At 44.0% G+C, this 25,055-nt stretch overlaps 2 protein-coding genes across 11 annotated transcripts in view; both read left to right on the top strand.

Moving 5' to 3' along the window:
- The window catches only part of PRDM10 (PR/SET domain 10), a 45,277-nt gene extending 39,030 nt beyond the window's left edge, over positions 1–6,247 (top strand). For all 8 annotated transcript variants that reach the window (XM_075774833.1, XM_075774827.1, XM_075774831.1 and 5 more), the window contains 4 exons: positions 712–852; positions 1,488–1,656; positions 2,283–2,395; positions 2,963–6,247. In XM_075774833.1, the coding sequence (XP_075630948.1) occupies positions 712–852; positions 1,488–1,656; positions 2,283–2,395; positions 2,963–3,199 (660 nt within the window). In that variant the 3' untranslated portion in view covers positions 3,200–6,247. The remainder of the gene's footprint in view (positions 1–711; positions 853–1,487; positions 1,657–2,282; positions 2,396–2,962) is intronic.
- Positions 6,248–6,647: 400 nt separating this feature from the next.
- NFRKB (nuclear factor related to kappaB binding protein) lies at positions 6,648–24,176 on the top strand. 3 transcript variants are annotated; one of them, XM_075774309.1, is made up of 26 exons: positions 6,648–6,785; positions 7,353–7,506; positions 7,931–8,132; positions 8,229–8,356; positions 9,401–9,575; positions 9,774–9,875; positions 10,456–10,529; positions 10,931–11,015; positions 11,488–11,668; positions 11,870–11,978; positions 12,468–12,594; positions 13,450–13,515; positions 13,893–13,972; positions 14,058–14,101; positions 14,502–14,559; positions 14,964–15,138; positions 15,487–15,593; positions 16,036–16,159; positions 16,581–16,660; positions 17,291–17,511; positions 17,605–17,881; positions 18,186–18,404; positions 18,877–19,662; positions 20,375–20,481; positions 21,238–21,373; positions 22,159–24,176. In XM_075774309.1, the coding sequence occupies exons 2-26, from the start codon at positions 7,372–7,374 to the stop codon at positions 22,282–22,284; spliced, it is 3,924 nt and encodes a 1,307-aa protein (XP_075630424.1). In that variant the 5' UTR covers positions 6,648–6,785; positions 7,353–7,371; the 3' UTR covers positions 22,285–24,176. The 3 variants fall into 3 exon arrangements, with proteins under 3 accessions (XP_075630424.1, XP_075630423.1, XP_075630425.1); XM_075774308.1 differs by having other exon boundaries at positions 14,499–14,559; XM_075774310.1 differs by lacking the exons at positions 6,648–6,785; positions 7,353–7,506; positions 7,931–8,132; positions 9,401–9,575 and having other exon boundaries at positions 8,228–8,356; positions 14,499–14,559.
- Positions 24,177–25,055: the final 879 nt, after the last annotated feature.

Raw genomic sequence — 25,055 nt, 5'->3', positions numbered from 1 at the left:
CAGGGTGTAACTAGAGTAACTGAGCTGAGGAAAGTAACTCGGGCAGCTGTTAAGAAATTGCCATAGCCTTCAAATCTGTTATCCACTGGGTGAAGCGGAAACTACCATGTGTCTGTATTTGAATCTGATATTCTGTGTTCTGTTTAGCCCCTCATTACGAATTAAAGTTATGAATTTAGTTAATAAACAATGTTATTATTTGGTTATGAATTTGGTTAACTGAACAACAGCTCCAGTTAATATTGACTGTGGCTGTTCTAACAATCCAAGAGCATGAATACTGATTCCAGCAGCTAATACTAATTTTATCAAGATCTGAGACTTGTAATTAAATTAGTCCAATTGGTATCATGAGCAGGTGTTGCTCAAAAAAGCCTTAAGCCAGAAAGACTTTGAGCACTTGTCTTGATGCAGCACTATGTCAGACTACGGTATTGGATCCACAGATCTTGAATATGTATACATTTTATAGAAAGATGCTTACAAAGAGGGATTGTCCAGTGGTTGACACTAATCCTGTTTTTCAGACCCTTTGAGTCCACAGACAGCTTGTGTGACCTTAGGCAAGTCCTTTCCATTGATATCGCTGACACATAACCATACCTCATTGTTCTGACCTTGTATCACACAAGAGGTTGACATGGCTGCTTGTGCAAAGAATTTGAAGTATACACCTCTGCTTTGATTTTTTTTTTCCTTTTATTTTTCCAGGCTACCTCACCTCACCAGTCGCAGCACTCCACAGTGGACGTTGGGCAGCTTCATGACCCCCAGACGTATACCCAGCATGCCATCCAGGTGCAGCACATCCAGGTCACAGAGCCATCGCCAGCAACTCAGCCACCATCACAGGTGTTTCACTCTTCTCTTGCAGGAAACATTTCCCTACCAGTCTGCTTAGCTGGCACATTACACACACTGATGCAGGAGATAGTCTTTTCTATGTCATTTAAAGAACCACACATAAAATGACTGTCACGTGAACATCTCTGAGGTCGTCGAGTTGTTCCCAGATGTTCCTAAGGTGTATGAGGGTGTTTTGTTGTGGTTTGGTTTGTTTGTGTTCCTAACAGCATATACAACGTAGAGAGAGAGAAGTGGCTGGGAACAGACAAATTTGCAGCTTAACTAAAGTTAGCTAACAGAGAGATATAAAAGGAAACTGGCATTCCTGAAATATTTAAAGTTCAGCTTTTTGTGCAGTTGGGTAACGTTCAGCCTCTCATCTCAGTTCTCTGCTGCAGACTTGCTGTGTAACCTTTGGCAAGCAACGTCTCTGTTCCAGTTTCCTGATGTCTGCATGCTAACCACAGAGTGAAGCAAGTCGGGAGAGAAGGAGGAGAGCTTTGCAGTTCTTGTGCTTGATATGCTATAGAAACTCCCTGTGTTTTTCCCTTAATAAGAAGGAATGTTTGTAATGGTACAGAGGTGTACAGTCCTTAGTACACTGAGAACACTTATGCCTGTTGTTTTTGGGGTTTTTCTAGGTTGGGGGTCAGCCTTTGAGTCCCTCCTCGCAACAATCTCAGCAGGAACTCAGCCCCTCGCAGATGCAGACAACTACATCTACACCAAACCAAGCCCTCCAGCAGCAGCAAGGGTCTTCAGTCCAGCACGCGTATCTTCCCAGCACGTGGAACTCATTTCGGAGCTATTGTACGTGTCAGCAGTAACTCTCACTAGTAGTCTGGCTAGTGTCTGGGACTAGTATGTGCTACATTTCTCCGGCTACCAAATGGGACTGTGTTTCCAGAGTTCATTAAGCTTCATGATTAATATTCGTAGAGGTCTAAGAAGATAAGTGGGGTTAGACAAATGGAAATGGCTGTACTAGCTTTCCTGCTCTAGGTCCGTAATTATCTGACACGAGTTCGAGCAGGTAGACTGGGCTCCTTTATTCCAAGGAGTTTGTATTCCACAAGGACCTGTGTGTCGGATAGCAGCTTGTTGAAATTTGGATGGATGCTTGAAAGAATCATACAGGAGATGAGGGTGCCATGAGATGATTTCTCATGTCCGTGCAGCTCTGGATGGCAATTCTGTGATTTCTTGGGTGAGAACAGGATGTGTTGTCTCGGCATGAATTGCCAAAGCTGCAGCTGATGTTAGCTGGCATGATTCCAAGGCCTGTACAGTTTTACAAAGCTTTATACTACCTGAATTTCTACTCAACAACCACTGTTTCAGGCTTGAAATCTTACTGATATAAGACATTCTTTCAAGTTGCTCTTTGAGTTTGACTGAAGGTCTCAATTCTCCAATTTCTTTTTTTTTTTTTTTAGCATCTGAGATTCAGATGATGACCATTCCCCAAGGCCAGTACGTGATCACAGAGACCGCTGTAGGTACACCGGTCACCACTGTCAACACAGGGCAAGTGAAAGCAGTTACTCAGGTAAGGAAAATAATCATGGCCTTATTTTTTTTTTTTATTATTAGTCTCAAAAATATTTATGATTAAGCTGTATCATTAAACAGAACTTCTGAATGGTTTCTGGAAACATTTTGATAGCTTTGTTATCTGTAGGATTAGAAAATAAGAGTTACTGCTATGTTACTAGGTAAGCAGTGCAGCATAAGGAGACAGGCTGGCAGTTGTACTGCATTGATACTGGACACTGAAATGCAACTTCTGCCAGAACATGTGGAAAATGGGGAAAAAACCTTTCAGAACAGTTGTATTAAAAATTGCTATTTTAACTGTAGTGATGGGTTAATTGTGTAATTAGTTTAACCATTGGTAAGGTAACCAAATGCAAAGTAGTTCAACGTACTTCAAAACAAAGGACAAGGATTATGTTGCTCTCAAATTCATTTAAATGAAACACAATGTAATTTCAGAATTCCTTGTTCCTACCAAAATGTCTTCTAGCACAGCAACAGAAAAGTCCCAGACTATTAGAACAGAAAAGTTACAGAAGGTGAAACAATTATTACTTTTTTTTTTATATTCCCCGTGCAGACTCACTATGTGATATCTGAAGGTCAGCCTGATCTGGATGTCAAACAGAACTCTTCGCTCTCCAGCGAGGTACAGGTTGGCGTTTCCCAGCCACCAGCCCACACGGATACCTTGGAATCACAAACGAGCAGTCAGCAGCAAACCACCCAGTACATAATCACTACAACCACCAACGGGAACGGTGGCAGCGAAGTGCACATCGCTAAACCGAGAACTTTCTCAGCAGAACATGAATGAAGAAGCCTTGCGGTGTCACTTGCTTGTACTTGTCACCTTCCCCAAAAGCCCAGCTAGATGGGTATCCTGGAGCTCAATGTTTTAAAGTATATGCTCACGTAACTTCAACTACAATCTTGGAGCTCTTGTTAATGCTTTAAGAGGGTTTAAGTCCCCAGTGACCGTGAAGAAGTACCCTCAAAATCCTTCTGGGATGCCATTTTATGCAGCTTTTAACAAAAAGGACAAGAGAAGTGAAACCTGTGCTTGCTCTGGACTTTATTTTTTGGCATGCTGCTGATCCTTATTTTTCCTCTTTGGAAGTGTCTCCAGTAAACAACTTTTTATTTCAAATTGTATAGGGAAAAAGCTTGCCTAACTGAAGGTGAACTGGCAGATTATGTTGTATGTATAGTTTTAAATGGGAGGACATCATCTAAATTGGAAGAATATGGCCGAACTGATTCCTGTGTCTTTGTTTCAGCAGCCAAGGTGAAAGGGAATATACCAGCTCAACGTGAGCAGACTGCCTGGAGAAAAAGAGCAGCAGCAAAGCGGTGGCTCCTTGCATACGTGTGCAGGGATGGATATAACAATGAAGCTGTGAAGATGTGCCGAAGCAGTCCATTAAATTATTATTTTTTCCAACCCTTGAAGTGTTTACATGCTGTCTGCCCTGCCCTATTTTTACCAAGCAGTTCCAGAAAGAATGAAAAGTGCAGTCTTAAACCCACGTTTGACAAACTCATTGAAATCATAGTAGCATGTAACGGTAGTACGGAGCCACTGTTATGTCTCTTCGCCCTCCAGCATTTACAGGGAAAAATCACCTTTTTGCCTGTAACTTAAAAAAGGCTCAGCTCAGCCTGCTGTGACCTAGACAGTTATGCCAGGAGAAAACGAGGGTACAGGAGCACACCTCTGAGGAGGCAGGGTAGCTGTCTCTGTTGCCACCTCAAAGTGGACATCTTTTTCCCCCGCCCCGAAGCCTGGATGGAGAGTTGGTTACTCTGATTTTTCCAAATACCTTGTTAACAATGCACTGTAATTCCTTTGGACAGCTCTGTAAAATGACCAGCCCTGGACTCAGGAAACACACAAGAAAACGTGCTAGTGGACCACTGTTTATGGGACACAGAAAGCCATCTGTGAGGGTTGCCTGCTTTGGTACACCTGGTCTGTGTACAGAATTCATGTTACGTTTAGGAACCAGGAGAAAGGGAAAGTTTATCTTTTAAGGCAGTGTATTTATTTTTTTTTTTTTTACATAATTCTCCCTCACAGGTCTTGTTGGTTGGTTATTTAATGCATTCTGGTATTTGCAAGAATATGACTACAACTCCCTTGTCTCCTGATGGGATATACTGTGTATGTCTAAACCTCCTTTCACTCTGCTTGAAAACTCATCCCAGAATGTCTGTGCATAATAGGATACATTTATTTATAAATCAAAAGCCAAGAAGGATGTTTTGTCTTAACGGCCCTTGAGACTGAAGGACTGAGAGAGGTTGGGGTTTTTTTTTGCTTCATTTTTCTCTTGTGCCGCACTGAGTGTGACTGCAGGACTCTTTTCCATAGGTACTCCCACAGATTGAGATGAGGATTGCCTGCGTCAGTAAACGCTACAGATGTTTGCAGGTTGTGCTGTCGGGCCTTACGCAGTTAAAGCTCTTTGACGTGAGAGAACTTAACGTTCGGACTGGCCAAGAGGAGGTCTGGTTCCTTGCAGGCAAAGCCTGGTAGCAGGTATTGCTTTGCTAATTAACAGATCTGTTAATATGGCATGGAAATACTGATGAGAGAACTCAGATTGAAAATACTGGCTAGCTCAGAACTTTGAGACAGCTTTGAAGTGACTTGCCAAAATGCGGATGACTTTGTTCCTGGGATTTCGCTTCTCTTGCTGTACCACTGTCCTGGGGCATTAATGAGGTGGGTAAAGTTAACGAGGACCAGAGCTCCCATTTAGTCATGTGCAGTGATGAGTGTCTTCCCAGTTTGGGAGCCCACGGTGGCCAAGTGGCTGCAGTTCCCGCCGATTTGCTTGAAGTCGTGTTGTCAACGGCTTCTGAATTACGACGTCGGGCATTGCGATGTTGTTGGTGTGGGAGAAGAGATTTTTGTCTTGGCTTTCTTCAGGCTGCTAGATGATTTTGTAATGAGTTAAAAGTGGTACGAGTAATGGGCAAATAGGAGACTTGGAGATGGGATATTTCAGGCAGATTTTAAAGTCTTAAAAGGTCTGTAGTCTTTATAGATGAACATCAAACTTTCTCCCCTTAATGATATGGCAAATTGAGGGGAGGGTTAAAAATATTTTGCTCTATTCACCCTTGTTGGAAAGGGTCACACAATGAGAACACTTGTACCAGTTATTTAAAGCTGAAAACTACAAGGTGTTCCAAAAACAATGTTAAAACAGCCTCTTTGGACTCAAATATTCCTTATCAAAGTTTCTGCTCTGTCCCACAGCAAGGCAGCGTGCTTGGTACCTGCGTTAAGTGATTCACGGTGTCCCAAGTGAACAAACGCCTCATTGTGCAAGAAGTGTCCCTGGAAATTGAACTATCATGAATTTTCCTTTCCAAGTAAGGAACTGCAGTGAGTGCACAGGTGGCAGGTGCCTGCTTTTAGAAAGACAACAAAAAAAAAAGACAAGTTTGCATGGATTTTTTTTTTTCCCAATTTCTGCAGTGCAGAAGGTATAGGATTTATTATTATTTTTAAACCAGAGCAACCCAAAGATCTGTTATGTCCCACAGGAGCTTAACTGGAGCCCTCTGTTACCTGCAAGGGCCATGTTCTGCTCAAAGCTGGGCTCCTCTGAGGCTTCACCTTCCTCCTTGTAGGTGTTTTGGGTCAGATTCTGTATTTTCCTGGATGGGGGGAAAAAAAACCCCAAACCCACAAACAACACATAAGCCCCCTGAATTTGCACCTCTCGGACTGCTCGGGCTGTTTGACTTTGCCCCTTCTCTTATTTAACTGTGTATGTTTGTTGTACATTCGGTGACTGTTATCGTGTTCATAGTCTCGTGCAACATGGCAGGTGTAAAAAACCAAAACCAACCACAACCCCCCCACCAAACCCCACAACTGAAATAAATAAATCTTTTTCTCTTTTTTTTTCTAAAAATACTGGCGCTATCCGTCTGTTCACTGGGGCCGCGGGCTTTGCCGTTCTTGGGTTAGAAACGCTGCTTATCGCGACGGCCTCTGTCGTGACAGGAACAGCGCCGCCGCCTCAGGGGGAAGGGTCATGGCCTCCCTGAGGGGAGACGCGCACTGCGCAGGCGCGGAGGCCGGTAACGCGCAGGCGCGGCCAGCGGATTCCGCCTTCCGGTGCGGGCCGCGTGCGGGGCATTCCCGCCGCTTCCCCCCCCCCGCCCGCCCCGGCCCAGCGGTCGCCGCCGGGGCTGTGGGGAGCGGCCCGGGGAAGCGGCCGGGCCGGGCCGGGGGTGCCGCGTACCTCCGGGGGAGGCTCTCCCCGACCTCCAGCGCGCCGGGACGGCCTGGCCTGGCCTGGCCTGGCCGGGGAGGGAAGGGGGGAGCGGGGAAGCGCTGTCGCGTCGAGACGCCGGTGTCACGCCCAGAGCCAGCATAGCGGGTATGAAGTGAGGGGGTTTCTGTGCTTTCTATCTGTCCGACCCTGTTTGAAGGGTTTTTTGGGTTTTTTTCCCCCTGTTAATGTATTCCGCGTGGTTTATGCGTTTTTTCCCTCAGAAGCCAGCCGGGGCAGCCCAGAGTTGCACAGTTCCAGCCTGCTTGAGGGGAACAGGGCTCCTGGCCCAGTCACAGATGCAAATTCAGCCCCAGACAAATCCTGCCTTATGCCTGCTGCTTGGTTTTGCGCGTTAAAACCACTTTCAGCATTTAGATATAGTTTTTCACAGTATTGAGCCGTATTGACAGCCACTCCTGCAGGTGGGAAGCCAAGCGAAATGGGTCATCTGTATTCTCTTGTCTGGAAAAGCGTTCCTCTGTTGACAGGACTCACATTGCAATTAAACTGTAAACTGACAGTGTAGTATCTTACTTATCTTGCAGCCTGATTCTGTAGCTTGCATTTAAATACCTGCTTCATCAAAGGCAGCTTCTCAGTCATTCCTCAGCTGGGGATTTGTATCTGGGTTTGGGATTTTGGGTGCTTGAGGGTTTTTCTGCCGTTGTTCAGGGACGGGGGAGGGTGAAGAATGGACTCCCTGGATCACATGTTGACAGACCCCCTGGAGCTGGGACCCTGCGGCGAAGGAAGTGGCACGCGCATCATGGAGGACTGCATGCTGGGTACTACCAGGGTTAGTCTGCCCGAGGACCTTCTGGAGGACGTGAGTACCTTTTCAGAACCTTTGGTAAACGGGATGCTTAACTCTCTGTGGCGCTTGCAGAGCAAACTGAACAGTGGGCAAATGTTTCTGACTAGCCTGGGAAAGGTGTCAAAAAGGGCTTTGACTGATCTCCGGAAAACTTCTTTTAAAACCATTCCGTTCTTTTTCTAGGTCGCAATCTCTCTTATTTTAAAATTGCCTTTGAGAAAGTTTTGGTTGTTACAAATTTTGAATTTATTTTCTTGTTGCTAATAGTACTGTTGATTTCCTTACCTGATCTCTTTACACTCTGTTGCTTTCTGCTTTTGGTGAGACACTGCCTCATGCCTTGTGTTATTTCACCACAGCGAGCCTTAAGGGCTAGAAGATTGTCAAGGACGCGGTGTGTTTTCTTCACTGTTGGGGTTTTCTTGGTTATTTTTAGCCTGAGATCTTCTTTGAAGTTGTCAGCTTGTCAACCTGGCAGGAGGTGCTGACCGACGCGCAGCAAGACCACCTAAAAAAATTCCTGCCTCACTTTCCTGAAAACAACCGAGAGCATCAGAACAAACTCATCTCTGCATTGTTCAACGGTGAAAACTTCCGTTTTGGAAATCCACTGCACATTGCCCAGAAACTCTTCCGGGGTCCGTCAGTATAATAAACTTCTGTGTGGTTTTGGGGTTAAGTTCTCAACTAGCAGTTGATGAAAACTCAGAGGGTTTTTGACCTCTCTCTTACAGATGGACACTTTAATCCTGAAGTTGTGAAATACCGGCAGCTCTGTTTTAAGTCCCAGTACAAACGATACCTGAGCTCTCAGCAGCAGTACTTCTACCGACTGCTCAAGCAGATCCTCACTTCCCGCAATGTGAGTGTCTTTGGGGCGTGGTCATCCTGTTCTTGTGTTCTGTAATGAATAGGTTGTCTTTACAACAGAGGGTCTTGGTATTTGTGCATTTATAATGCTCTGAGGTGTTTCCTTTAACGCATGCTGCTTTTCTAGTTTTCCAGTGGACCCTATAATACGGGAACGCTTTGTTAGGTTTGCAGATTTCAGGTTTTGAAACTCTCGTAGCTCTCACTTGTGTGTAGTGTCTTTATTTCACGCCCACCTTGTTCCCCACTTCCTGCGTTTGCCCCTTTACACCTTACTGTCCTATTAACAAGGTATTCTGCCTTCCTTTTCTACCATTTCTGTCATTGTGAAACAAGAAAGGTTGCTAAACCTGTAGTTGTATGAATTCCCCAGCTTCCTTGGGGATTGGTATAGAATAGATACAAAACTCTGATGCCTGTAAATCCCTGATGAAGCCTTCTTCCTGGATGGATATTGTTGTCAGCTAATTGCTGCCAACTGAAATGCGTTCATCGTAAATACTTGCCCGCTTATCATTCTGTTACACTTAGGCGTTGAAACATATGCAACGTATGGATGAAGAAGAATGTCTGCCTGTATAAAATGCCTCACAGTGATGTGGGAAAAGGAATAGGGAAGCATGTAGGAAGTTATTTTCTCTGTAGCTATAAGGGGTAAAATGTGTTCTTCAAAAGAGGCAGTATTCTATGTCTGTGTTAGGTATTTGGCATGGAAACTGCACAAGTGGATCTCAGGCCAATGGTTAGGTTCCTCTCAACAGTCCACATGAAATGACAGTGAGGTTTTGTGTGTGCAGACAAAGGTGCAGAAATTCCGCCTAGCTTTTTTCTCCCTTTAAATGGTGGTCTAAAATGCTGGTTTTAAAATTTCATATGTGGCAGATACGAATGCTTTTTAAGGCCTGTCATATAAAGAACCAAGGTGCTTACCACACCAGCTCCAGATGTTAAACTTGCTGAAGTATGTACGTTGAACTTACCTGTTCTAGCTTACAACGCCACAGATAGCTAACGTCGCGCTTATCTCATCTTCCAGCACTTGCTAGATTTAGCTAGGAAAGGAGGCCCTGATATGACCTTAAGGAGAAAGCACTTCTCGCCGACATACGATACAGAAGAACGAGACAGACGGACGCATCGGCGCTACTTGAAGATTCTGCGGGAAGTGAAGGAGGAGTGCGGAGATACCACCTTGTCTTCTGACGAAGAAGGTAACGCCCTGGACTGAGCTAAAGACTTGAGGTGCGAATGGAGAAAGACAAATTTTTGATGTGAGGATAGCGTCTTTGGTAGAAGAATGGAAACTGGACTCCAGTGTTGTTAGCTGTGATCTAATGAACATGGGGGTGGGATCGAATTATATAGATTGGTGCTAGTCTTGCGGAAATAAATTTATTTCTTAATTTTAGATCTAAGTTCCTGGCCTCCGAGTTCTCCGGCACGTTGTCCAAGTCCACCAGTTCCCCTGAGAGTGATCCCCACATTGTCAACCTTGGACATGAAAACAGCAGGTGAGAACCAATCTAGGGGTCGATACAGATTGACGGGTGAGAAATCCTTTGAAATCTTGCAAGAAATCAGTTTGAAAATCTGTTGTTTCATGGGAAATCTTGTAACGCTTCCTTTTTGCAGTCTCCAAAACAGTTGGCTCTTCACCTGGTTTATTTAATCTTTTTCTCCTTGGAAGGCTAGTATTTTAGCACAAGGGTCTGCAGTTTGTGCAATACTACTGATTTCTCATATTTTGTAACAGTTGAAGCATTAGCATAGTCCAGGTCAAAATATTTTGGGGTGTGTGCCGAGGGAATCCCTCCTAAGGTTACTGTAATCCAGTCTGCAAACCCTTCGTGCAGCACAGCTGGTTCTTGCTCCTTTTCACTTCTGTCCTTGCATCAGCAGTGAAATCTGATGATGCAAGGAAGAAAGGATTGAAATAAATTGGTTGGTTGAAAGAATGAAATTCAAATAAGGAAAGTTTAGTTACTGAAATTTGGAGATCGTGGGAATGGATAGAACATGGTACTCTAAGAAGTCTGTAAAGTAACAATAAGGGGAAACTGCGAATAATCTCTGAATGTTTTTTGGTTGCAGACAAGATAGAGCTTGGGGAAAGCGATTTGAAGATGATGTTGAAGAAGCACCATGAGAAACGAAAACGTCAACCTGTAAGATGTCAGGACATCTGGGCAGTGGGACTGGATTTGATCTGTTAGCTGTAAAGTGCAGGCTACTTCTGGGTGACAAAATGATTGGAACTTTTTTGTGTGTGGCCACCCTTCCACCCTTTATTGTAACCTGTATTTGATTGTCAGTGTATATATGCAGCTCCTGTTCGTGCTTCTCTGTTTAGAAGGATTTTGTCTCTTTAGTGATGTGTTTTGGAGAGACAAAATTTTGGATTTCGGGGTTAGAAGACTTCCCTACTTCTATTGCAGTAAATAACTTTATAAGCTGATCCCGGATAAGTTTGGGGCATTTCAGTACTTGGTCATCTTCTGTACCCTTGTTGCTATTTTAATTCTTCATCCTTTCCCAATTTTAATTTCTATCCCGTTGTCCTGTGTAGGATCACCCTGATCTAGTGACAACAGACCTGACTCTTGAGGACATCATGACTCGAGTAAATGCTGGCAGGAAAGGTTCCTTAGCAGGTCAGTGTCTCAGAGACGGTACTTGTATCCTGCATGAATCCAGAGTATCCCGTGTGTGGAAAAGCTAAGGAGGAAGGTGGTCTCGATAGATTGTTGTATCCTTTCGCTCCTCACAGAGCTGGCTAACTTCTCTGGGGTTGCGAGTTGCTCACAAGCAACTCCAGTTTCCACCGAAGGTGCTTCCAGTTAAATGATGAAAGTTAATTTGTATCTCTCCTCTAAGCAGTTATCTTTGCCCTTTCTAAGTTCATACGTGTTGGTTTAAAAATGAGAGGTTTTCTATTAAGACAGAGTGCCTTGAGGGGGAAAATAAAGAATCATGGAAATGACTGAGAGGATGGAATGAACTGGTGGTGAATGAGTGTACACTATCCATGTTTCTGAATATATGTTTAGATATATAGTTTGTGATTCTCAGTGAAATATGGTAAGAAGTTTTCCTCATTCTTCTTATCTTTTATCATACCTACAGCCTTATTTGACCTTGCAACCCTCAAGAAAAAGGTAAAGGAGAAGGAAGATAAGAAGAAAAAAAGGCTGAAGATTATTAAATCTGAGGTGGAAGATTTGGCTGACTCTCTTAGCAATGCAGATGGAATCCCACCGATGTCTCAGGATCCTTCCCCCATCCCTCTGTCATCTGTCAAAGAGGAGTAAGTGCTTGAAAGGACCCTGGACGCCTCACCTGGATGGAGAGAGCAAGAGATGTTGCAGCTCGGGTTTTTGTGTGACTTTTGCAGGCTTTGGGTTTGTGCGGCTTGGGATGTGTGAAATGTGTCGTGTTCATTTTTCTATATGAAGGCAAGTATTTACTCAGGGAAACTTACTCTGCTTGTGTTCTCTTTCATTTGAAGACCTCTTGAAGAGATGAAACCATGCCTTGGAATAAATGAAATATCTTCCAGCTTCTTTTTCCTTCTTTTGGAGATACTGTTTCTGGAAGGACCTGCTACTCTTTCTGTGGTAAGGAACCACCCACTTATCTAGGAATCTTTGCAGAAAGCAAAACAAGGGGATAGAGGAGTTTATAGTAGCAGTAGTGATTTATGTAGTAGTGATTTTTCTCCAGAGTTGTCCTGCTGTAAATTATATTAAGAGGTAGCTTACATGTTAAAGTTGTTAATCCCTTTGGGAGTCCATACCACAGTCTGTTTTTAACATGTTTCATAAATTTAGTCAGTTGAATCTGTAAGTCTTTCCATACCTGTTCTTTAGAGCATGGTCAGATATATCCTATATATTAAGGGCAGAGATGTTGGGGAAGTTTTTTTCCCCTTTTTGGTGTCTATTGTCTGAAATACCATGTTATGGTTACTTGAAAAAGTCAGGTGATTTTTTTTTTATATACATAAAAATCATTTTGTCCCCTGGATATGTTTAGCTGGTTTGTTTCTATTAAAACATACTTTAAAGTGTGAGGTCCTTAACAGAATATCTCTTTTTCCTCTTCAGCTTGAAGATAAAGTCCTAGATTGGCAATCTTCTCCTGCCAGTGCACTAAATAACTGGTTCTCCTTTGCCCCTAACTGGTCTGAACTGGTTTTACCTGCCTTGCAGTACTTGACAGGTGACAGCAGAGGTAAGAATGGCTGTTAAAAATACTAATGATGCTCAAACCTCAGTTCTAATCAGTGCTGGTTTACATTGTAGCTCAAACTAACTTTTAATTCATCACTACAATAAATCATGACAGAGTGTCTGTGATAGGCTTTATGGCTTAACATTGCCTGATTGTGGTAGACTTGTTTTGCATGTGGATAGTAGATAAGACCCAGCTCGATTCCCAAGTGTGCGAAAATGTGTGTGAAACTGACTCTAGACAGGCAGTTTTTCCTGTTGAGATCATGTGCTGCAGGCAGGATGTTTGAAGCAGGAAGAAATTAGTCCCTTCTTGGTGCAAAGATGTTGTGGTTGTCTTCGGAGATAATAAATAAATTAGATGGATGCCCTGACCATTCCACTGGACACATGAAGTTGGCCCAGCTTGGACCTGGGGCTTCTGACCTAAGCTTCAGATGTGTTCCTTTCAGACTAAATTATTCTGTGGTTCTCATTTGCTAGTGGGAAGCTTTAAAGGGAGAGGCAGTGTAGATTGTAGTGGCCTTTGCAGTGGCTACTTAATGTTGTCCATTATGCTGGTGAGTACCGAGTTGGCTTGCCATGAGTTCCTGGTGCCTCCCAGCACGAGCAGGATCTCATCTGACAGCCTGGGGATGAAAGACTCGTTATGCTGCCCTGTTCTTTTCTTGTGCTCGTACTGTTATTCTGAGATGCTTACCTTCCCTTTGGTCAAATTTAGAGATGCACTTACATAATCACGTAAAACACTTTATTTGTCATCATGAGTCTAACTCAACAGCTTGCATTACAGCAGTGGGATTTTGGGGGGTGGACGATTGTGTGATGTCTCTGACCCGTGCGTTTTTCATTGTAGGTGTTCCTTCCAGCTTCTCACCTTTTGTTGAATTCAAAGAAAAAACTCAGCAGTGGAAATTGCTCGGTGAGTATGTTGTGCTCTTCTGTGATTTCTACTCTAGTAAAGGTGGGTTGTTTTTTCCAGGACTTGACTTTTGAGTTTGCTGCAGCCCAGAAAGACAAGCAGAGCTGTGAATCTCCAACAGTATCTTGCCTGCTGTGCCAGAGTTGAAGCACCGTCCTTCATACTGACAGAGGGGACTAACTAGTTTTTAGCACTTTTCTAAGCCTGGATGTGTTCAAGTATTGAAATTGGAGCACTGGTGAAGTGTGGAAGATGCCTCGTGACTCGTGATGCATAGAGGGGGGAAGGGAGTAGGAGATGACTGGGAAGTACAAGCAGCTGGCTTCATAACATATAAAGGACTTCTATCTCTTATTTTTCCTGATTTCTTGGACTAGGTTCTTGCCAAGATCATGAGAAGGAATTGGCAGCGCTGTTTCAGCTCTGGTTGGAGACCAAAGACCAGACTTTTTTCAAAGTGAGTCAGAAAAAAAATCACCGTCTACCAGCACAAAACCTGACTGAGTTATGTCCAACATTGACGTTTCTCTGGTTTTTGATAGGAAAATGAAGACAGCTCAGATGCCACAACACCGGTTCCCAGAGTGTAAGTATACAGTACTGCTTGAAAGCTTCTGCAGTGCATGCTAAAGCTATGAAGTTTGGTCCTTGCGCCTCTGGATGTCAATGGCTGGTTGCTTAAAATAAAAAGATTTTACATTATGGGGCTGGAGAGAGCTTCATAGTCTGCTTTTACACAAAGTCAGTTGTTTTTTCCCCAAGTTATGTCCCGATAACTAGATTATTTACAGTCCTTGCTAACTTTCAGGTAGTGCATAGAGCATATTTTAAGATCTCTGCAGGATTTATTTATAATATCAAGTGCATTTGGAATTCGTTCAGAAGAATTTGCAGAAAGGGTGAGGTGACTGAGCCTTTGGGTTGTTCTTTGGGACCGTTGGGGGCTGCTTGTTGCTCAGACCTGATGGTGACCTTTGTTTCAGAAGGACTGACTACGTAGTCCGACCTAGCACTGGGGAGGAGAAACGCGTGTTTCAGGAGCAGGTGAGAGGAGAATCGCCTTAAATTTAAACGCACATGTTGAAACGATTGGCCGCTAAAACAAGAGAATGCATATGTGACGGCAGTTGTATACTCTCCACAAACTTTGTTAATGTAAAGAATTAACATGTTTCTTCTGCCTTGAAGTAGTTATCTTGGCCTTAAATAAAATTTGCTAACAATATGGCCTAGCTGATTACTTCAAAACCACTTGTATTTCTATTGGATATTGGGTGATATTAACTGGGTATTAACTCAAATACAGCAGTATTTGAGCCTTTAAATTAAAAACCTTTCTCTAGAGAATGAAAATAACTTAGATTAAAATATAAATGTAGCACAGTCTTTAAAACTTTCCTCTGTATAACTTTTCCTGCTAAATTCAGTCCTCTTGTTTCCAAATACAGGAACGTTACCGTTACAGCCAGCCCCACAAAGCTTTCACTTTCCGTATGCATGGCTTTGAGTCAGTTGTTGGTCCTGTGAAAGGGGTTTTTGACAAGGAAACCTCATTAAACAAAGCCCGAGAGCATTCTCTCCTGCGCTCAGACAGACCAGCGTATGTCACCATCTTGTCCCTTGGTAAGGTGATGGCCAAAAAAATTGCTTTTAAAAAAGAAAAAGGCTCCCCTGACCCCCTCCCAAGTAATGACTTTAGGAATCTACATTATAAAGGGAAGAGGTGGGCAGGCTGGGATGACGTGAATGTGTATTTATATATTTATGTATACAAATGATATGAAATAAAGGTGATGAAGTGCTGGCAGCAGGAATAACTAGAAAAGAAGGTGTGTATGTGTAGATTTTAGTGAGCAAGCAGGCACTAGGAGAATGAGGATGAAAGAGCAATGCTGAAATGTGTCTGCTGAAGTACTTGAATACAGCTGCCTAGTTACGGCTGGAAGTTTAATCTCTGAGTTTGCATTTCAGTTCGTGATGCTGCTGCTCGCCTTCCTAACGGAGAAGGAACTCGTGCTGAAATCTGTGAGCTGCTTAAAGATTCCCAGTTCCTAGCTCCTGATGTCACAAGTGCTCAAGTAAGTTGGATGTCGTGTCTGGCCTCAGACAGATTCTCCTACAAATAACCCTGCGCAGGCCCGGGCAGTATTCAGTGGCTAAGGCCCAATAATTTTTATGCTGCTTTGATTAGCAAAAAGCAGCTATGTACTACTCTGTTGTAAATCTGCTCTGAACTCTGGATGATGAAAAAACAGCTAGAAAAGCCACAGAATTAACACTGTGTCATATAGCTGCTCACATTTTAGATTCAAAACATTCAGCTTTGGTGGAAGCTCTATTTAATCCAAGGTGGCAAACAGCATTCCGTGCTGCAACGTCTGCTTTCAGTCAGTTCTAACTCAAATGAAGATTGCTAGCAGCTTACTCGGGTTTTATGCCGAATAGGATTACTTTTCTATACATGACCTTTGGTAGCCAAACCAGGGACTTCTTGTAATTCCATGAATTCTGAACTTTCAGGTTAATACTGTTGTTAGTGGTGCTTTGGATCGATTACACTATGAGAAAGATCCCTGTGTGAAATACGATATTGGATGCAAGTTGTGGATCTACCTGCACCGGGACAGGAGTGAAGAAGAGTTTGGTAAGCCTCTCTGGGTGATATCTTAAGATCTCTTTATAAATCTCTTGAGCTTTTTCAGTTCAGCTGGATAGTGAACATTAATTTGTCAGTCTAGCTTTTTTCTCTAGTCAGTTTGCTAATGTTAGCCTATCAACACTTACATCCAAGTCTTGCAGAGCAAGTGTGTCAGTGTGAAAAGTATTCATTTGCAAAATAACATCCTGTGTACAAGAACTGCAGATCTATGTACCTTTACAACTTCTTACGTGTCTTATTTTCAGCCTTTTTGACTAATTTTACTTGATATTTTTCTTTGTGCTATTACATAACAACGTGTGTTTGATTTCTTGTCTGAAAATGAACCTACAGTTCTGAATTGGCCTCTTCTGTTCAATCAGTTTGCTTGGGTTCAGGAGCTCTAGCTATTGATTTGTATTTGCAGAACGGATCCACCAGGCTCAAGCCGCTGCAGCAAAGGCCAAGAAAGCTCTTCAGCAGAAGCCAAAACCTCCGGCTAAAATGGTAAATTTCTTTCCTTTTGGTGCTTTTGGGATGAGGAAGGAGGTATGGACTTAATCCATAAATTCTGCATCCATAATGTCTGATGAAAATTACCACCTATTTGGGTTATCAATTCAGGGAAGGAGGGAACTTTTGCTCCTCCCAGCTTCCACTGTTATCCTTGTGGATCTCAGCAGAAAGGTCAATGGAATTCTTTGTGCTCCCTGTCTTAGGGATGGTCTTTCAGATCCAGTTTTGAGGTTAATCTGTAGCAGAGTGTGTGGAACACGTTTTTTGCTCCCCCCCCCTTGCTGTGCTGAAGCTGTCAGGGTTTGGATGTCTCTTTTTTTTTTTAATTGTTCTTGATATTAAGTATCTCTAAAGTAGTTGCTGTTGGCAAATAAATCAAGGTGGAAATCTGCATGTTATCATGGCTTCTCCCTGAGAACAGGAGCAGCGAAATGCAGCAGCCCACTTGCGACTGCACTTGAGGAAAGCAGTCAGTCAGTCATCTGTGATTTCAGGATTTAGCACTGGAGCATCATTCAAAACCATACAGAACTCAGCTTAAAGTGCTTGGCCCACTCTAGAGCACAGCAATCAAAAACAGTTTTTGTAAAGACCTTCACGCTTGACATGGTTTCTTTGCAGAAGTCTGGTAGCAAGGAGAGTTCTGTGAAAGCGCTCCCCAGCAGCACGTCGGAGCCCAGTCAGCTGAGCCTTAGTGACTCCAGCATGCCACCAACTCCCGTGACTCCCGTGACACCAACTGCCCCAGCATTACCAGCAACGCCTATTTCACCCCCACCAGTGTCTGTGGTTAGCAAGAGTGTGTCTAGTGCTGGATCGGAGCCAGCAAAACCCAGCCAAAGGTACTTCTTCTGTCTCAGAAGTGAATGTTACTGGGTCTTTCTCAGTCATTTCCTACATCTTTACTGACCTACTGGCTTTTATCTTTTCCGTAGTGTTCTTCTGGTATCATCCCCCACCATGCCGCAGCTCGGGACGTTGCTTTCCACAGCCCAGAGTTCACAGACTCAGCCAGGGCCGCAGCCACCTCCCACGCGGGTGGTAAATCATAGCACCTCCTCAGGACTGCCGCAGGTCCGGGTGGTTGCTGCCCAGTCCAGCCTCCCAGCTGTGTCTCAGCAAGCCCCGGTGGTAACCCAGCAGCAGCAACCTACGTCAGTGCCTCAAATCCGCGTTCCAGCTACAGCCACGCAAACCAAAGTGCTCCCTCAGGTGAGTTTGGCTGCGTGGAAATGGTGGAGTAGCTCTGACTTCTAATCTGACGACTTTGGTATTTTGGTGCGGTGCACAGGGATTATTTGCTGGCTTGGAGCATGCGGTAACTGCAGAGCAAGAGCACGGAAACAGTTTTGCGTAAACAATAATGTCCAGTGCTCCTTTTTTCACCCCATTCCTTATTTATGTAGCACCATTAAATTGTGTATTACAGTAAAAAGTCTGTGAAACTTGCGAGCTAAGGCACAATACAAAGAATAACGTTAGTCTGCTCATGGGCTGCCTCTGTGTCTTGCTGCAGGCTGTGATGACTCTGCCGGTAAAAGCTCAAACCAGCCCGGTGCAGGTGCAAAGACCAGGAAGCTCCGTGACAGGACAGACAGGCATCACTGTGACGGGACTGTCTGCAGCGCCCAGTCCTGCTGTAAAGCCCGTAACCAGCTCTCCAGGCAGTTCTGCTACAAGCACCTCCTCTACCACTGTCATCCAGAATGTAGCTGGCCAGAATATCATCAAACAGGTGAGAGAGAGGGAGAGACGAGGAACTGGGCTCCACAACCCAGCCGTTTCCTGCTTGTTGTGGCAGATGTGAAATGATAGTGAAAACGGTAGCCATATGGTGAGCCATAATGCTGGATGAGTTACTGACCACACAGATTTAGGTAGTTGCTGATGTGCTGTATTTTAAGCCCCATTTTCACGTATGGGTAAAAGATGTGTTAGTGCGGGTTCTTTAATTAACGGTCTTCAGATGTTGATCTCATTTTCATTCATCTTGTTTGACAAAGCAGCTCCACAGTATTTCATATTTTACATGGTTTGGGGAATGCCATCTGATACGCAACCAAAACTTTTTTCGGTAGCGTACTGAGTGCTGGTATCATGCCGCTTCAGTTCTGATGGGAACAAACATCCCATCCTGCTGGGAAGTTTTACTTTGTGCCTTGGACTGTGTCCTGGTTTGATATAGCCATTTCTCGGATCTCTTCCAGGTGGCTATTACAGGACAACTTGGCATGAAGACCCAGCCTGGAAGTGGCATCCCGCTCACAGCGACCAATTTTCGGATCCAGGGAAAGGATGTGTTGCGCCTACCCCCGTCCTCTATCACCACAGACGCGAAGGGACAGACTGTGCTGCGTATCACCCCGGACATGATGGCCACCCTGGCCAAATCTCAAGTCACTACTGTCAAACTGACTCAGGACCTCTTCACGGCAGCTGCAGGAAGCAGTGCTAGTGGGAAAGGCATCTCTGCAACTTTGCACGTGACATCCAATCCTGTCCAGACTGCTGATTCTCCAGCCAAGACTAGCACCGCCACTTCTGCTTCTTCCAGCCCAGCTGGAAGCACAGTGGTTAAAGTGACTCCTGACTTAAAGACTGCAGAGCCAACAAGCTCCGCTTTCCGACTGATGCCTGCTCTGGGCATGACTGTGGCGGATCAGAAGAGCAAAGCCATAACTACGGTGGCATCCACTGAGGCCAAGCCGGCTGCTACTATCAGAATTGTGCAGGGGCTGGGGGTGATGCCGCCCAAAGCCGGGCAGACCATTACAGTAGCTACTCACGCTAAGCAAGTGCCCTCTTCCTCAGCAGCGAGCGTGCCCGGCACGGTCCATACCTCGGCTGTCTCATTACCGACCATGAGTGCCACGGTGTCGAAAGCGGTTGCTGTGGCCTCGGGAGCTGCTGGGACTCCCATAACTATAGGCGCAGGAGCCACTGCTGTGCGGCAGGTACCTGTCAGCACCACGGTAGTATCTACGTCCCAGACAGTAAGTAATGCTAAAGTTTTTCTGGAGGTGGGTGAGAAAGGGGAATGCTGAAATGTACTGATGCTTTATGTCTCAAAACTCTACATCCACAAAGGCTCGAATTAAGTACTGTAGAACGTGGCTCTGCAGCTTGCTTGAAATTGTAGCTAAATGCTGGATAACCAGAAAACAGTCAGATATGTCTTCCCTTACCTCCCGTTGTGAGTGAATGAAATAAACTTTGCTTATCTAAAGTCTTACTTTGTGCAGCTCAGCGTCTTGCCCCGCACCTCTGAAGTAATTTTCCTTGGAATAGTGTCAGAACTAGGAGCGCTTGTTACGTATTAACTTTTTTACTGAGTTCCCCATTTAATGCCATTTTAATGCCCAAAGCTGAAGGCACCATAAACTGTACTGTGAAAGTTGAATAGGCTGATGACATTACCATAGTTTTCTGAGGGTAAAAATCACGGACAGATGCAACAATCCTTCTTGGAGAAATACTGTGGTGCAAAGATGATGGGGGTTTTCAGGGCGGAGGCAGCTGTGAAGTGAATGAGATGGAGGTGAATTTTAACGAGCCTGAAATGGAGCACAGATTTCATCAGCAAAGCTGCTGTTGGTATCTACTCCCGGGACTCCTAAAAAGCAAGCTGAGTGGTAATTGCATGTTGTCAAGCAGTTTCACTGCTGAACTCCCTGTGGCTCCTCACGTGTTCTTCAACTCCTCTAGGGTAAACTACCAGCACGAATAACCGTGCCTCTGTCGGTGATCAGCCAGCCAGTGAAAGGCAAGAGCGTGGTGACTGCCCCCATCATCAAGGGCAACCTCGGGGCCAAGTGAGTACTTTGCATCTGGTAGTTTTGCTTTAGAAATAGGCTGAGGAGGGGCTACGTTCAATAGGTTCCTGGGGAACGGGCAAGCAGAGGGTGGAAGAGTCTTGCAGGCCGTTAATAGGTCCATTAGCTGCAAGAAACTGAATGAATATGGTGTCTGGCAATGAGAATATAGTCTTTGTTTAGGTGCCCTGAGAGGTAGGTTCTAGCAAACACCCTGAAGAAAAAACATTCTGTGCCTTGAAACCAGCTATTAGATTAGTTCTGTGTGTTTGAGCAAGAATTAACCTGCTGACATAACTAAAAATACGTGTCATCTGAGGCCATCTCTCCGTTAAAGAAACTAGGGAAGTGTTAACTGCTTCAGTGCAAATTCCTCTGGCATTCAGATATTGAAGTCTTTTTGTTTATTCTTCCATGAATTCTGCTAGTGTCTCCCTCAGTTAATCTTTCAGGGCAGAACACTGTGCTCGACTATTTTCTGCATTCCTTGAGAAGTGTTCTGGTCTGATCAGACTAACCCAGTGATGTGCACAGTCCAGAATTAGAGGTTTTAGTTCATGCCATAAAGTAATTCTCTATCATAGTGGTAAATGTTGACATAAATTTGGCGCTTGTGTGGGGAAAAAAACCTCCACTGCTTAAAATCATTAGCAAATTAGATAAATAACTTTAATTTTCTAGCAGTGGAAGAACAATTTGTGAAAGACCTAGCCTGCTGTGCTGCATACTAACCTTTCAACAATTCTCTTTCCTTAGCATCAGTGGATTAGGTAGAAATATCATCCTGACTACGATGCCAGCAGGGACAAAACTGATTGCAGGGAACAAGCCAGTGAGTTTTCTGACTGCACAGCAACTACAGCAGCTGCAGCAGCAAGGCCAGGCCACGCAGGTAACAGCACCTAGAATAATGCGATTATTTGCTTTTTGATGGCTTAACATTTCCATCGAGACTTTATACTTGATACGTGACGTTCCGTAAAAATACAGGTATGCAGCTTGGCTGTAGTATCTGCATTAAGCACACGCAGTGCATCATCTCCTTTACCTTCCCTCCTTCCAGATACAGTTTTTAAATGTTTTTGAAGCACTGATAGTATAATGAATGTAAACCCCAAAATCCTGTCAGGAAATGTTCCCAACTGCTGGAAGGATTGTTTCTATGCACTTGGCTTTTTTTTTGTGGGGTTTTTTTTTTTTTAAAGTGCTTTGTACTTTGGCCTCTGCAGATCACTTCTTCTTGAAGTCACATCGCTTCTTTGCATATCCATCTTTCTGTCTGGAAACTTAGTGTTCTGTGATTCCAAAGAATTAATCTGCATTGAGAGCTGCTAGTAACAATTCTGTAGAAGTGAAGTATCCAGTGGATCCACGTCCTTCTTCTGAAAGCTTGTAAAAGCAGCTGCCGTAGTTTTTTATTCAAACTAGTTTTTACTTCTTCCTCTCTAATCTTGAGATCTCTTGCCACCATCCCTTGTGAACAGTGGATGGAGTGATCATCTTCTGTTCTTGATGTGTTTTGGTGCTCGGTCTTGTTCATAGAACTGCTTTTTTGTTGGCAGCAGAAAAAGAAAATTTACCAGAGCTTCAGAGTGTGATGCAAGTGCAATGTGTCACCAGGTTGTTCCTGACATGAGTTGAGGTGTTTTTTTTTTTTTTGCTTTCCATTTCAAATAGGTGCGAATTCAAACAGTACCAGCCTCCCATCTCCAGCAAGGAACAGTCTCTGGCTCTACTAAAGCAGTTTCCACTGTGGTTGTGACAACAGCTCCATCTCCAAAGCAGACCCAAGATCAGCTATGAACACTGGTTTGAAAACGGATCGCTCTCCAAGAACTTCCCTGAGTCCGTTGTCATCCTCCATTCAACCACCCAAGGCTACCTAACCGCAGTCACGCTAGGGATTGGACTGGATTCTGGAGTCAGCATTGTGATGTCTAGGTAGAAACTCCACGGCAAAAGACGCTGTACCTGCAAAACAAAATGTTTCGGTCCAGATATGTAAAGCCAAGTTCTGTGGCGTTGATCATTTAAGAGATGTCTTCCTTTTCTTTGTTCTCTTCCCATCCAAAGGGCTTTTTGTGAATATCATTTCTGTGCTGTTTGGGTTGTAGACAAAGCAGTTGATCTTGGGTCTCTGTTGGCCAGGGAAACTTGCTTGGAAGGGGTAATTCAGTGGCTTTTCAGAGTCATGAAGAAGCTGCCTCCTTTTGCTAGAGTCTAGCTGTCACTACTGTTATACAGATGACTTAGGATGGTGGCTTGGACACCAGAGTGTTTGTAACATAGCCTGGAAGTAGATCCCTAACACATTCAGTGTACTATTTATAGACTTTTTAAATACCTCTCCCCCATCTCTGAGCTCAGACTTCTTTTGAACAGATACCACTTCCAGATACCATTTCCAGATACCATCAGATTTCTGTCGAAGGCAGGACGAGAGTCAAGACGGTTTTTGCTGTAAAAAAGCTAGTAACCGTGGGGAAGAGTGAGAAGTGGAGGCAATACAGAAAGTCATTGTGTGAACAAGTCTGTCAGTGAACGGGAATATAGCGGAAAGGCAAAAAGAAAGTGTTCACCAGAAGGATCCTCCTTTAGTTTTTCTCAACAAATAAACCTTTTTATCAGTCAAAAAGACTGTAGCTTGTTTTAAAATTTCGAAATATGTTTTCAGATATACCCAAACTGTAGCCTCTTGGACTCAGAAGAAATATTTTAACCCATGATCCTGACCATTAGTTTTGGTTTACCATTGCAATTTTATCTCTACGTAAATTTGTTTGAATTTTGCACATACTGGAGATGAATTCGTGGCTGTTCGGACATGACCTTGAAGTTCTCAGAAGACACGTTGGAGACCAGGAGAAGAATAAAAGGGCAGAAGGCCTTAGAAATCTCTCTGCCATCTCCTTTTGGTTTCGTACAGCTTGTTGGTTTGTGTACAATGGTTGTCTAGCTTGCCAAGGGCTAATAGATTGTCCGTCTTCTTTGTAAGAAGCCAAGGGCTAATAGATTGTCCATCTTCTTTTTAACCTGGTTTCTCTTGTCTTTTTTTTTTTTTTCCAAAATACTTGGTTTTCTCCGAGTTTTGTGTTATTGAATATAAACTATTTAAAGAACCAAGTTGTACAGTCTAGTTGGTGATGTCCAGTGCTGGCTGAACTGCGTGGCTGGAGCCATGTGTGTTGCTGTTCAGAACCACTGCACCTGAGCGGAGCAGGCAGTTTTGCTGGACTTCTGGTGTGTCGATCTCTCTGTACAAAAACTAACCTACCTCAGGGGTGGGTTGGAGGAAATCGAGGTGTTTCTGTAAAAAAAGAAGCGGCTAGCTGCAAGTAGTGAATGAGCAGGGCACATAAGTACACCATTTTAAAGCTGACACTTGAATTATGTGCGTTGGGAACAGAATTTGGAGTGATAAAGGTTTTCTGAGGACCAGTCCTACCTTGTCAATTTTTTACCTTTTGTACATTTAATTATTGACTAAGGAGACAGCAGAAAGGCTGTGGTGTGAGAGGGAGGCGAGGACATTCTTCAGTCCTTTCAATTGTGAAGTTAAAATAAATGAAAGAGACAAGCAACTTCCTGGTATTGCTTACATGGAAGAGCCTCTAAATTCAAAACATAATCAAGATAATCCTGCTCTGTTGGTTCTGTTCATAATTAATAAAGTTCTTCAGTGTCAAAACCTACAATCAAGTGCTGAAAGCTGCTTACAGTGTGAAGCTCTTTGCATTTCTGTAAATCCTATTGCAAGTAACTACGTGAATTTGTCAGTGGACACGGGAGGCTTTGGCAGTATTAAGAACCAGAAACCTGCATCTAATCCCATGAGTTTAGCGTGTCTCAGATTGTGGCTGCCGAGTTTTTCAAATCTTGCTGTTCAGGTCGTCACCATCTCCTTTCTTCCATAACGGTCGTTGCTAATGTGTGAGTAACCTTTGCATTCCTTGTTTCTTCACCAAAACCTGTTCTGTTTACTTTTTGAAGTCTGTGGTCTTTGGGGAAAGAGCATCAGTCACTCTGTGGGCTTCTTATTTTGAAGGGCTGCATGCTGTATTTAATAGTACATGTTTGCTCCCAACTTTGAAGAACAAAGTACAGCCTGTTTTATGGTTCATGGTTCTGATGAGCTGCTTCCACTGTGGTTGAAAAATAACCCTTCGCTGCTGCAGGTGAAGAGCCCTTGCTTTTAATAAGTAACCTTTAACTTCCACGCGGTAGGCTGGAGGGGCTTGAGTTATTTTCTCGGTGTATGCTGGGGCTGGAGGAGGGTATATTTAAGCCAGGCGGTGTTCCAGGTGGTGTTTGCTCCTGTGTCCTCTTGCTGTGGCAACTGAAAGCTGTTCCAGATGAGTACGACGGTAGGAGCTGCGTAGCGCAGCGCGCATGCGGAGGAAGAAGGCCTAGAGAAAGTAGTATGCTGACATTACCCGTTCTCCATCTCTGTCCTGCCTGAAACCGAAGGGGCTTTCAGTCTGATGCATCTGTGCCATTACCTTTTTTAATTAAAAAATGGAAGGGCAGCCTGTTCTCATCACAGTGAGATGCTCGCTAGAGTTATCCAAGAGCCG

The sequence above is a fragment of the Balearica regulorum genome, chromosome 23 (genome assembly GCF_011004875.1).
Source record: "Balearica regulorum gibbericeps isolate bBalReg1 chromosome 23, bBalReg1.pri, whole genome shotgun sequence".
In the NCBI taxonomy this organism is placed as follows: domain Eukaryota; kingdom Metazoa; phylum Chordata; class Aves; order Gruiformes; family Gruidae; genus Balearica; species Balearica regulorum.
The sequence above is the reverse complement of the archived record's forward strand: the minus strand, read 5'-3'. Positions and strand labels throughout refer to the sequence as shown.

What these genes read in the sequence shown, in the direction of transcription:
- NFRKB (XM_075774308.1), top strand. Translation starts at nt 7,372, where the DNA reads ATGGACTCCCTGGATCACATGTTGACAGACCCCCTGGAGCTGGGACCC. An exon ending in AAGACCAGACTTTTTTCAAA is followed by an intron (nt 13,973 to 14,057) that starts GTGAGTCAGAAA and finishes GGTTTTTGATAG; the next exon opens with GAAAATGAAGACAGCTCAGA. An exon ending in ACAACACCGGTTCCCAGAGT is followed by an intron (nt 14,102 to 14,498) that starts GTAAGTATACAG and finishes CCTTTGTTTCAG; the next exon opens with AAGGACTGACTACGTAGTCC.